The 14,035-nt window shown below is 44.4% G+C and overlaps 1 protein-coding gene across 3 annotated transcripts in view; it reads left to right on the forward strand.

Moving 5' to 3' along the window:
• Positions 1 to 14,035, forward strand: part of CNTD1 (cyclin N-terminal domain containing 1) — a 96,076-nt gene that overhangs the window by 41,530 nt on the left and 40,511 nt on the right. For all 3 annotated transcript variants that reach the window (XM_068261901.1, XM_068261900.1, XM_068261899.1), the window contains exon 5: positions 12,718 to 12,880. In XM_068261901.1, coding sequence (XP_068118002.1) covers positions 12,718 to 12,880 — 163 coding nt within the window. The remainder of the gene's footprint in view (positions 1 to 12,717; positions 12,881 to 14,035) is intronic.

Raw genomic sequence — 14,035 nt, forward strand, 5'->3', positions numbered from 1 at the left:
TAGGTATAGAGGATACAAATGGTGATAATACTAAAATCCCCAGCCGGAATGTGAACAATAAATGTCTTCCAAAAAATTAGAAAGGTAAGTATCCACAGGGCAATGTCTCCAAGAATCTCCAAAGCAAGATCCACATTAACATAACACATTGGAGCAGATTATACTTGAACACGTTAAGACGTATCAATATATTTAACAAATAAATGCAAACCCACATTTCAGGTCAGTTTTAGGGGAACCTAAATGGGACTCCACATCCAGAAATGAGGACATATCTGGCAAGTCCCATTGAACCACATGAGAAGGTAGTCAAATAAAGGGGGCATAAGTGAAGCCCTCATTGAGGCCATCTGGGTTTAACCTGCTGGGCGGTCTGGACGAGCTCAGCTCGTCCAGTACCGCCGGAGCCTGCCGCTCAGGCCCTGCTGGGCCGATTTGGCTGAAATAAAAAGCAGCACACGCAGCCGGCACTTTGCCAGCCGCGTGTGCTGCCTGATCGCCGCCGCTCTGCGGCGATCCGCCGCGAGCAGCGGCGAAAGAGGGTCCCCCCAGCCGCCTGAGCCCAGCGTAGCCGGAACAAAAAGTTCCGGCCAGCGCTAAGGGCTGGATCGGAGGCGGCTGACGTCAGGACGTCGGCTGACGTCGATGACGTCACTCCGCTCGTCGCTATGGCGACGATGTAAGCAAAACAAGGAAGGCCGCTCATTGCGGCCTTCCTTGTTTATTCTAGGCGCCGGAGGCGATCGGAAGAACGCCTCCGGAGCGCCCTCTAGTGGGCTTTCATGCAGCCAACTTTCAGTTGGCTGCATGAAATAGTTTTTTTTTTATTAAAAAAAAACCCTCCCGCAGCCTGCCTGGCGATCTTAATAGAACGCCAGGCAGGTTAAGGTACCCAGTCTATAAATCCACTGGGCTTCCAATTGTCGCAGTTTGAGATCAAGGTTACCCCCTCGTGGGCCCAGCACCCACTGTTGGATAACCCAGAATCTCAGAGTAGAGGGGTCTCCATCATGTTTGTCTAGAAAATGCCTAGCCACTGACGTATTTCTTTTGTGCTTTATGTCACCTAAATGTTCCATAATTCGTGTTTTAACAGCACGTGTGGTCTCCCCAATATATAGCAGTGGACAAGAGCATTTGATGGCATATATCACACCCTCTGTTTCACAGTTAAAGAAATCATAAAGGTCATAGATTCTCCCATTTTTTAGTGATAAAAAGTTTTTACATTTTTCAACATGTGCACATGCCTTACATCTAGCACAGTGGTGCTCAACCTTTTTTGGCCCGAGGGCCGAACTTCAAATCAAGAAAAATCTCGAGGGCCGGAACACATGCATACAAAATTTCGATGTAAAACTTTTAACGTTTTTCTAGTAACAGTTAACATGGTGTTGGAAATGGAAAGAAAATGACAATATAAGAATTGTTGTACTCACCATTTGATGCACATTTTCTTAATGAGAAGTTTGCGGCTGTTTTTCAGAAACCAATTTCTGGATATTTGGCTCCAAATTGTGGGGCTGAGGGGGCTGTCGGCTCTGTGTGGTGCTGAGGGGGCTGTTGGCTCTGTGTGGGGCTGAGGGGGCTGTCGGCTCTGTGTGGGGCTGAGGGGGCTGTCGGCTCTGTGTGGGGCTGAGGGGGCTGTCGGCTCTGTGTGGGGCTGAGGGGGCTGTCGGCTCTGTGTGGGGCTGAGGGGGCTGTCGGCTCTGTGTGGGGCTGAGGGGGCTGTCGGCTCTGTGTGGGGCTGAGGGGGCTGTCGGCTCTGTGTGGGGCTGAGGGAGCTGTCGGCTCTGTGTGGGGCTGAGGGGGCTGCCGGCTCTGTGTGGTGCTGAGGGGGCTGTTGGCTCTGTGTGGGGCTGAGGGGGCTGTCGGCTCTGTGTGGGGCTGAGGGGGCTGTCGGCTCTGTGTGGGGCTGAGGGGGCTGTCGGCTCTGTGTGGGGCTGAGGGGGCTGCCGGCTCTGTGTGGTGCTGAGGGGGTTGCCGGCTCTGTGTGGTGCTGAGGGGGCTGCCGGCTCTGTGTGGGGCTGAGGGGGCTGTCGGATCTGTGTGGGGCTGAGGGGGCTGTCGGCTCTGTGTGGTGCTGAGGGGGCTGCCAGCTCTGTGTGGTGCTGAGGGGGCTGCCGGCTCTGTGTGGGGCTGAGGGGGCTGCCGGCTCTGTGTGGGGCTGAGGAGGCTGCCCGCGGTGTCCTGCAGGGGGGAGAGGATAGGGTGGTATTGCGCAGCACTAACTTATCGACTGAGGCTGCCCGCGGTGTCCTGCGGAGGAGAGGAGAGGATCGGGTGGTATTGTAGTGTTGCACTCGGCAGGTATTGCGTAGTCCCGCGCATACACCAGCGTGAGCTCCGTATTCAGCCCCGGGTAGCGCTGGGATAGTTAGAAAGCCTCGCTCATTGGTTACTGCAGGAACCTTCCTCCAATAGGAATTAGGCTGATTCCTATTGGAGGAAGGTTCCTGCAGTAACCAATGAGCGAGGCTTTCTAACTATCCCAGCGCTACCCGGGGCTGAATACGAGCACACGCGGGTGTATGCGCGAGACTACGCAATACCTGCCGAGTGCCGATACTTATAACTGTAACAATACCACCCGATCCTCTCCTCTCCGCAGGACACCGCCGCGCGGGCCACAGAAACTGGCCTCGCGGGCCACAAATGGCCCGCGGGCCGTAGGTTGGGCACAGCTGATCTAGCACATCTGTGCATTCCTTTAAGGTTGGAATCTAGCCAGGTTTTCTTAAAACCTCCTGATCCCCCCCTCTTAACCGGGAGGCAAGAATGTGTTAATGTATCCCCCAGATTTTTTCCTCTACGATAGGTGAACCCTGGGCTTGTGGGGAGATAATCTCTTAACTGTGAATCAAGCTGTAAAATCCCCCAGTGTCGTTTCAAAATCTGTCTTATCCTATTCGATTGGTTCGTGAAGGTATTTATTACTCTAGTCTTAGCCATTTTCATATTTCTTTCCTTGATCTTAGGTCTCAGAAGATCAGTTCTTTGAGTTAGTTCGGCCTTATGTTTGGCCTGATCAATAATTTTTTGGGGGTAGCCTCTTGCTTTAAACCTTTTTTCCAAAGTACGGCATTCTTTTTCAAATTCCATCGGGTTAGAGCAGTTTCTTCTTGCTCTTAAGAACTGACCTTTTGGGATACCTCTTTTTAAAGGTTCAGGGTGGTAGCTTTCCCAGCTTAGTAAGGAATTTGTTGCCGTTGTTTTTCTATATATCCTAGTGTCAAGACCCCCCTCAAAATTCTTCTTTATCTGAACGTCAAGGAAATTCAGTGAGTCTTCACCAATCTCAAAGGTAAACAGCATACCTATCTCATTGTGATTCAACTGGTCCACAAAATCCTCAAAAAGTTCCCTGGGGCCGTCCCACAGTATGAAGACATCATCTATGAAACGGCCCCAGAAAAGGATGTGGGAGGCATAAATTGCCAACTCCTCTCCAAAGACCACCGTATCCTCCCACCACCCCAAAAAGAGATTGGCAAAGGAGGGCGCACAGGCTGTCCCCATCGCGCAGCCTTTTAGTTGTAAGTAGTATTGATTCTGGAACAAAAAATAGTTCCTAGTCAGAATGAATTCCAATAGTTGTAAAAGGAACTCAGAGTGTCCTCTAACATGTGTGCTGCGAGTTCTTAAAAAATGGTCAACTGCTTTCAGGCCCAAGTCATGACGTATGTTATTATAAAGGGCCTCAACATCAAGGCTTGCCATAATGACATTTTTAGTAATTTTGACGTCCTGTATTCTATTAAGCAAGTCCATGGTATCTCGCAGATACGAAGGTAGACTCTCTACAAAAGGTCTTAGAAAGTAATCAATATATTTACTTGCGCCCTCAGATAAACAGTTATTGCCAGAAACTATCGGGCGTCCCGGTGGTTGGGTAATATTTTTGTGTATTTTTGGTAAGGCATAAAATGCGGGGGTGGTAGGATGCTTTTGGAGTATACAGTCATAGTCTTTCTTATCCAGGATGTTATTATCACGTGCATTGTTGAGGAGGGCTTCTAGTTCACCATAGAAAACCACAGTCGGATTATTAGGTAATTTTCTATATATACATTTGTCGTCAAGGAGTCTTTTACACATGGTAATGTAATTCTCCCTAGTCATGACTACAATGTTGCCCCCTTTGTCCGATTTCTTAATGACTAAATTGTCATTTTTCATAAGACATGTCAGGGCACAATGTTCATCTTTGGTAAGATTTGTCTCCGTTCTCAAGGTTTCCCTTCTAGTATTTTTAGCCAAATCCTCTAGATCTCTTGTTACAACATCTACAAAGCATTGTATAGATGGATAAGCACTGATAGGTGGACAGAACTTACTCCTGGTGCAAAGATTACTTGTAGGCGCACCTGTCTGTATTATTCCTGTAGTATTTTCCTCCAACAGATTATTTAGAATTGCCAAAGCCTCCACATCCCTTTCTTCTTCCCTTCTGCCCTGAACGCTGGGAGTGCTCATATACTTGTGAATTGCCAATTTTCTTGCAAAAAGGTTGATATCTTTTATGATTTCAAATAAATCAAAATCAGGGGTGGGGACAAAAGAAAGACCTTTAGATAAAACTGAGATTTCATCTTTACTCAGAGTGTACTCAGTAAGATTAATGACCTTCATACACTCAGTGGAGCTATCTATTTCTACCAGTCCTCCTCCCTCTGTTTCTTTTGGTAGGGTTTGTATCCCCACTTTTCTCGGTTCCTCAGTTTGCGAGGATTTCCTGAGCCATGGGGAGGGGGCTTTTTGGGTCTTTCTTTGGGTCTTTTTGGTTTTCCATCCTCCCCTGACTTAGATGGAGTATTAACATCACCCTCAGATTCTGTACCAGTCTCAGTATCAGTTTCAGTTGTTACATTATCAGGAGGTGGATTATTTTTTCTTGGTGTTTTTTTCCAGTCATAAATTTTTCCAGTTTTAAAATCTCTACAGTCGCGGGTGTACTTTTTATGTTTTTTTGTCTTAATTGTTTCTTTATGGTTTTGGACCTTTTTTTGAAGTTTTTCTTCAAAGTCCCCAAACGCTGGATGTGTCTTAAAAAGCATAACCTTTTTATGTTCATCTGAGAGTTTCTGATTGATTCCTTCCAGAATCTTTAACTCAAAGTCTCTCAGATAAGCCATTAGTTCTAGGGACTGTTTGGTTTTCAATTTGTTCCACCCTGACATAAAATCATTGTTCTCTGTATGTTTGTGTGGAGTCACTAAATTTCTCAACCCCCGCACCGTTATTTTCTCTTTAAGATAAGTATTAAAACTGGAAATTTCCCACCAACTTTTATTGTGTTCCTTATATATTTCAAATTTTTTTCTAAAAGCCTCATTAATCTCTGAATGTTCTGGTACGATATTCTGGGTAGTTGATGGAGCCTCCTCTTCACAGGTGAAAACCTCTTTTGCCTCTGCTATAAGGCTATTTACGTCTGGTATAGAGTCCAGAAAACCCGCCATGTTTGACAATAAAGGTAACTAGAGGGATAGTCCCACAAAAGAGGGATATGGGCGTCAGGGAAAACGCCAAAAATTTACAAGAATTTATCAAAACACAGAACCTGACTGGATAATAATGGAGGCTTTTAGAAAAATTTTTGAAATATATAAGGAACACAATAAAAGTTGGTGGGAAATTTCCAGTTTTAATACTTATCTTAAAGAGAAAATAACGGTGCGGGGGTTGAGAAATTTAGTGACTCCACACAAACATACAGAGAACAATGATTTTATGTCAGGGTGGAACAAATTGAAAACCAAACAGTCCCTAGAACTAATGGCTTATCTGAGAGACTTTGAGTTAAAGATTCTGGAAGGAATCAATCAGAAACTCTCAGATGAACATAAAAAGGTTATGCTTTTTAAGACACATCCAGCGTTTGGGGACTTTGAAGAAAAACTTCAAAAAAAGGTCCAAAACCATAAAGAAACAATTAAGACAAAAAAACATAAAAAGTACACCCGCGACTGTAGAGATTTTAAAACTGGAAAAATTTATGACTGGAAAAAAACACCAAGAAAAATTATCCACCTCCTGATAATGTAACAACTGAAACTGATACTGAGACTGGTACAGAATCTGAGGGTGATGTTAATACTCCATCTAAGTCAGGGGAGGATGGAAAACCAAAAAGACCCAAAGAAAGACCCAAAAAGCCCCCTCCCCATGGCTCGGGAAATCCTCGCAAACTGAGGAACCGAGAAAAGTGGGGATACAAACCCTACCAAAAGAAACAGAGGGAGGAGGACTGGTAGAAATAGATAGCTCCACTGAGTGTATGAAGGTCATTAATCTTACTGAGTACACTCTGAGTAAAGATGAAATCTCAGTTTTATCTAAAGGTCTTTCTTTTGTCCCCACCCCTGATTTTGATTTATTTGAAACCATAAAAGATATCAACCTTTTTGCAAGAAAATTGGCAATTCACAAGTATATGAGCACTCCCAGCGTTCAGGGCAGAAGGGAAGAAGAAAGGGATGTGGAGGCTTTGGCAATTCTAAATAATCTGTTGGAGGAAAATACTACAGGAATAATACAGACAGGTGCGCCTACAAGTAATCTTTGCACCAGGAGTAAGTTCTGTCCACCTATCAGTGCTTATCCATCTATACAATGCTTTGTAGATGTTGTAACAAGAGATCTAGAGGATTTGGCTAAAAATACTAGAAGGGAAACCTTGAGAACGGAGACAAATCTTACCAAAGATGAACATTGTGCCCTGACATGTCTTATGAAAAATGACAATTTAGTCATTAAGAAATCGGACAAAGGGGGCAACATTGTAGTCATGACTAGGGAGAATTACATTACCATGTGTAAAAGACTCCTTGACGACAAATGTATATATAGAAAATTACCTAATAATCCGACTGTGGTTTTCTATGGTGAACTAGAAGCCCTCCTCAACAATGCACGTGATAATAACATCCTGGATAAGAAAGACTATGACTGTATACTCCAAAAGCATCCTACCACCCCCGCATTTTATGCCTTACCAAAGATACACAAAAATATTACCCAACCACCGGAACGCCCGATAGTTTCTGGCAATAACTGTTTATCTGAGGGCGCAAGTAAATATATTGATTACTTTCTAAGACCTTTTGTAGAGAGTCTACCTTCGTATCTGCGAGATACCATGGACTTGCTTAATAGAATACAGGACGTCAAAGTTACTAAAAATGTCATTATGGCAAGCCTTGATGTTGAGGCCCTTTATAATAACATACGTCATGACTTGGGCCTGAAAGCAGTTGACCATTTTTTAAGAACTCGCAGCACACATGTTAGAGGACACTCTGAGTTCCTTTTACAACTATTGGAATTCATTCTGACTAGGAACTATTTTTTGTTCCAGAATCAATACTACTTACAACTAAAAGGCTGCGCGATGGGGACAGCCTGTGCGCCCTCCTTTGCCAATCTCTTTTTGGGGTGGTGGGAGGATACGGTGGTCTTTGGAGAGGAGTTGGCAATTTATGCCTCCCACATCCTTTTCTAGGGCCGTTTCATAGATGATGTCTTCATACTGTGGGACGGCCCCAGGGAACTTTTTGAGGATTTTGTGGACCAGTTGAATCACAATGAGATAGGTATGCTGTTTACCTTTGAGATTGGTGAAGACTCACTGAATTTCCTTGACGTTCAGATAAAGAAGAATTTTGAGGGGGGTCTTGACACTAGGATATATAGAAAACCAACGGCAACAAATTCCTTACTAAGCTGGGAAAGCTACCACCCTGAACCTTTAAAAAGAGGTATCCCAAAAGGTCAGTTCTTAAGAGCAAGAAGAAACTGCTCTAACCCGATGGAATTTGAAAAAGAATGCCGTACTTTGGAAAAAAGGTTTAAAGCAAGAGGCTACCCCCAAAAAATTATTGATCAGGCCAAACATAAGGCCGAACTAACTCAAAGAACTGATCTTCTGAGACCTAAGATCAAGGAAAGAAATATGAAAATGGCTAAGACTAGAGTAATAAATACCTTCACGAACCAATCGAATAGGATAAGACAGATTTTGAAACGACACTGGGGGATTTTACAGCTTGATTCGCAGTTAAGAGATTATCTCCCCACAAGCCCAGGGTTCACCTATCGTAGAGGAAAAAATCTGGGGGATACATTAACACATTCTTGCCTCCCGGTTAAGAGGGGGATCAGGAGGTTTTAAGAAAACCTGGCTAGATTCCAACCTTAAAGGAATGCACAGATGTGCTAGATGTAAGGCATGTGCACATGTTGAAAAATTTAAAAACTTTCTATCACCAAAAAATGGGAGAATCTATGACCTTTATGATTTCTTTAACTGTGAAACAGAGGGTGTGATATATGCCATCAAATGCTCTTGTCCACTGCTATATATTGGGGAGACCACACGTGCTGTTAAAACACGAATTATGGAACATTTAGGTGACATAAAGCACAAAAGAAATACGTCAGTGGCTAGGCATTTTCTAGACAAACATGATGGAGACCCCTCTACTCTGAGATTCTGGGTTATCCAACAGTGGGTGCTGGGCCCACGAGGGGGTAACCTTGATCTCAAACTGCGACAATTGGAAGCCCAGTGGATTTATAGACTGGGTACCTTAAACCCAGATGGCCTCAATGAGGGCTTCACTTATGCCCCCTTTATTTGACTACCTTCTCATGTGGTTCAATGGGACTTGCCAGATATGTCCTCATTTCTGGATGTGGAGTCCCATTTAGGTTCCCCTAAAACTGACCTGAAATGTGGGTTTGCATTTATTTGTTAAATATATTGATACGTCTTAACGTGTTCAAGTATAATCTGCTCCAATGTGTTATGTTAATGTGGATCTTGCTTTGGAGATTCTTGGAGACATTGCCCTGTGGATACTTACCTTTCTAATTTTTTGGAAGACATTTATTGTTCACATTCCGGCTGGGGATTTTAGTATTATCACCATTTGTATCCTCTATACCTAGGTTTAATTGAAACATGAGGCGTAAAATGTATACGAATGTACGCCTCTGGTATGTCCATATATGTATCTATTATGCTCCCTTATGTGTAATAATGCGGACCGCTGTATGGAGATTCCACAATGACTCCTTCTTGTAGATACTTACCGTCATTTTAACCTGGGAGGATCACTATGTTTTATCTGATGGGAGAGCCTAGATCTGCCTGTGGAACGTACTTTCTGATGTTTACATAAACGTCTGGTCCAACAGGGTTGCTTAGCAACATGTATACAAGTAGGCGTCTTCTGTACGCCATAGCGAGGACTTCCGTATATTTACTTTAAGTCTACGCTAGCATGACGCTCTATCTACGCCCCCTCCATGCGGCTGTACGAATGGGGACGCAGCTATGTTCTTTTAAAACGCCCCCAGCCAATGTATCACATTTGGCTTTCATACGACGTCATACTACTCACTCCCCATTGGATATCAAGAGTACCCAACCCATGTGACCTCCTTAGGACCAATCAGATGCGCCCTAATACGATCTTGGGTGAAATGTATCTTCTGTTGGTGTAGCCCTAGCGCGAATAGGACGGGGAAATAAGATTTAATGTGCGCATGAGAATAAGGCTCTTTTTGGAGCGAATATAGGTCTTTCAGGACTAGTAAATCGATACATGGTAGATATAGTACTTACCCCTCATTGGTGGATAGAGTGATTGACGGCCATTTGGACCAATAGGTTTATCCAAAAAGGTGGGCATGTATGTCAGGTGACTTAGCTCCTCCCCTAGGTCCTAGTGATGGTATAAAAGGATCAGTTTGAGGAGTTTTTCGTTTGGCTGCTATCATATAGCCATGATGCTATTTTTGATGTACTGAAATGATATGATTGTATATATTTGCACCTTAGCACGTTTTGCACTCAGCACTTATGTATAGTTCCCTTGAAAAAGCTTCCCTCGGGAAGTGAAACATGTCGGGTTTTTGGTGGGGGTAGTGTTATTTATGTACTTTTAGATTTGCTAGGAAGACTTTGAGGTTTCGTATTTAGGAGCCCTCTTAGCCACAATTATTACTATAGTCTCCTCAGCATTTCTTTTCTCAGACATCATGTTCTTACAATCCCATTGTAGTGTTCTACAATTTTAATGTGATTTAATAAAAGTTAAATTTTAGTCCCAGATAGGGATATTATTGTGTATTATTATCCAGTCAGGTTCTGTGTTTTGACAGTGGGCAACATGTCAGCAGAAAATAACACAGTGGGCAACATGTCAGCAGAAAATAATGCAATGGGCAACATGTCAGCAGAAAATAACACAATGGGCAACATGTCAGCAGAAAATAACGCAATGGGCAACATGTCAGCAGAAAATAACACAGTGGGCAACATGTCAGCAGAAAATAACACAGTGGGCAACATGTCAGCAAAAAATAACACAGTGGGCAACATGTCAGCAGAAAATAGGCAACATGTCAGCAGAAAATAACACAGTGGGCAACATGTCAGCAGAAAATAACACAGTGGGCAACATGTCAGCAGAAAATAGGCAACATATCAGCAGAAAATAACGCAATGGGCAACATGTCAGCAGAAAATAATGCAGTGGGCAACATGTCAGCAGAAAATAACACAGTGGGCAACATGTCAGCAGAAAATAACACAGTGGGCAACATGTCAGCAGAAAATAACACACTGTGCAACATGTCAACAGAAAATAACGCAGTGGGCAACATGTCAGCAGAAAATAACACATTGGGCAACATGTCAGCAGAAAATAACGCAGTGGGCAACATGTCAGCAGAAAATAACACAGTGGGCAACATGTCAGCAGAAAATAGGCAACATATCAGCAGAAAATAACGCAATGGGCAACATGTCAGCAGAAAATAACGCAGTGGGCAACATGTCAGCAGAAAATAACACACTGGGCAACATGTCAGCAGAAAATAACACAGTGGGCAACATGTCAGCAGAAAATAACACACTGTGTAACATGTCAACAGAAAATAACGCAGTGGGCAACATGTCAGCAGAAAATAACACAGTGGGCAACATGTCAGCAGAAAATAACGCAGTGGGCAACATGTCAGCAGAAAATAACACAGTGGGCATGTCAGCAGAAAATAGGCAACATATCAGCAGAAAATAACGCAATGGGCAACATGTCAGCAGAAAATAACGCAGTGGGCAACATGTCAGCAGAAAATAACACACTGGGCAACATGTCAGCAGAAAATAACACACTAGGCAACATTTCACCTGCAAAAAAAGGAATTTACTCACCTGCAGAAGTCTTCTGTCCCGGCCGGCTTCTGGCGCACATCTCCCCCGGACAATCTTCCTCCTGCAGTCTCCCGCACTGAATTGAATAGCAGGACTACAGGAAGATGGCGCCTGAAGCCCTGTACTGTAGACACAAATAGTCTCCAGTACAGGACTTCGGACGCCATCTTCCCGTAACCTGGAGCAGGGCTGCGGGCTATGAACTGGCACGGCATCTACTAGACGCCGCTGCCAGTTCATTCAATAGTACGGTGGCCAGAGTCCCGAGGCTGGGACGTCCCGCGGCTAAAAGCGGGACGTTTCCTGGGACCTCGTGCAGCCTGGGACAGGGATCCCCGAATCCGGGACCTGTCCTGGGTAAAGCGGGATTTAAGGTCAGCGTATTTTAATCTTTTGTTTAGATCTGACAAGATTAACTGCATGCTTGTTTCTGGTGTGATTCTGACGCTACTACAGCCGAATAGACCAGCAGGGCTTCCAGGCAATTGGTATTGTTTAAAAGGTAATAAATATGACAGCCTCCATATACCTCTCACTACAGTTGTCCTTTAAAGCTAATGGGAATCTAAAAAAAAAAAAATGAACCAGATACTTACCTAAGGAGAGGGAAGGCTCCAGGTCCTTTAGAGCCTTCCTGCTCCTCTCATGGTCTCCTCGTTTAAGCATCAGCTCCCCCTTTAAACCCCTCCTCACGGGAGGCTTCAAAAATGTTTGGTAGCCCGAGTGCTCCCTAAGACTAGCGGCTCCATACTGGGTATGCGTGAGCATACGAGAGAGAGCGCTAGTGCGAGCACAGTATGGAGAGGTCTCTGATCGCTGCAGGCTCCAATGGATGAGGTGAGAGACCTACTGCCGCTGCTTTTATCTATGCACAGAGGAGCGGAAGAGGATTTGGGAGAAGTGGAGGAGGACACGTGGAGCAGAGGATTCGAAGGGGGACACAAGCGACATGAAGGTGGCCACAGAAGTCATGAAGGGGGACACAGAGGACATGAAAGCTTATACAGAGGACAAGAAGGGGGACACAGAAGACACCAATGAGGGTACAGAGGACACCAAGGGAGACACAGGACACCAAGTAGGCCATAGAGGACACCATGGGGGACACAGAGGACACCATGTAGGTCATAGAGGACACCATGGGGACACAAAGGGCACCATGGGGGACACAGAGGGCACCCGGGGGGGGGGGGCACAAAGGACACCAAGGAGGACACCATGGGGACAGAGAGGACATATGGGGGACACAGAAGGACGCATGGGGGACACGAGGTACAAGGGGCACACAATAATTGGGAAGAGAACACTCAATGCTGAATCACTTCTTGATGTGACCTGCTCTATTCTGCCATTTTAAACATACTTCACTATTTACAGTATATGGTGGAAATTCATAGCATCCACAGCACAAAAAATATTGCTAATTTCTATATGTATGAGACAAAATGAGATTGGGAGTAGCTTTATGACTGTGATTTGTGCATCAATTTCAGACAATCAATGTCAACCTGGCTATCCAGTTCTTGAGATCAGCAGGTCATTCTTATAAAAAGGAGGAGTTATTGAAGTCGGAAATTATAGTGTTAAAAACGCTGGACTTTCGTATTAATATCCAGTCTCCTTTCATGTTCATTGAAGTGTTACTAGAAGTCTTAGGTAAGTTATTTAATATCACAATTAAACAAAAAATACATAATGGCTAAGTGACACTTACCATACATACAGTGGGTTGCAAAAGTATTTGGCCCCCTTGAAGTTTTCCACATTTTGTCACATTACTGCCACAAACATGCATCAATTTTATCAGAATTCCACGTGAAAGACCAATACAAAGTGGTGCACATGTGAGAAGTGGATCGAAAATCATACATCATTCCAAACATTTTTTACAAATAAATAACTGCAAAGTGGGGTGTGCGTAATTATTCGGCCCTTTGAGTCAATACTTTGTAGAACCACCTTTTGCTGCAATTACAGCTGCCAGTCTTTTAGGGTATATCTCTACCAGCTTTGCACATCTAGAGACTGAAAGTCTTGCCCATTCTTCTTTGCAAAACAGCTCCAGCTCAGTCAGATTAGATGGACAGCATTTGTGAACAGCAGTTTTCAGATCTTGCCACAGATTCTCGATTGGATTTAGATCTGGACTTTGACTGGGCCATTCTAACACATAGATATGTTTTGATTTAAACCATTCCATTGTTGCCCTGACTTTATGTTTAGGGTCATTGTCCTGCTGGAAGGTAAACCTCTGCCCCAGTCTCAAGTCTTTTGCAGTCTCCAATAGGTTTTCTTCCAAGTTTGCCCTGTATTTGGCTCCATCCATCTTCCCATCAACCAAGATGGACCCCCCGAGCATGATGCTGCCACCACCATATTTGACAGTGGGGATGGTGTGTTCAGAGTAATGTGCAGTGTTAGTTTTCTGCCACACATAGCATTTTGCATTTTGGCCAAAAAGTTCCATTTTGGTCTCATCTGACCAGAGCACCTTCTTCCACATGGTTGCTCTGGTCCACCACTTGGCTTGTGGCAAACTGCAAACGGGACTTCTTATGCTTTCTGTTAACAATGCCCTTCTTCACCACCATATGCCAAAAGAAAGCCCAGCAAAGGTTGTTCTTCTTGAGACAACTGAAGAAGTTCGGCATGCCCCTGGAGCTGATGACAAGCTTCTACACGGCCACGATCGAGTCCATCCTCTGCTCCTCTATCATCGTATGGTACGCAGGTGCTACCGCTAGCGACAGGCGCAAACTACAAAGGGTGATCAACGCTGCAGAAAGAGTCATTGGGTCACCCCTGCCTCCA

This window comes from Hyperolius riggenbachi, chromosome 12 (genome assembly GCF_040937935.1).
Source record: "Hyperolius riggenbachi isolate aHypRig1 chromosome 12, aHypRig1.pri, whole genome shotgun sequence".
Lineage (NCBI taxonomy): Eukaryota > Metazoa > Chordata > Amphibia > Anura > Hyperoliidae > Hyperolius > Hyperolius riggenbachi.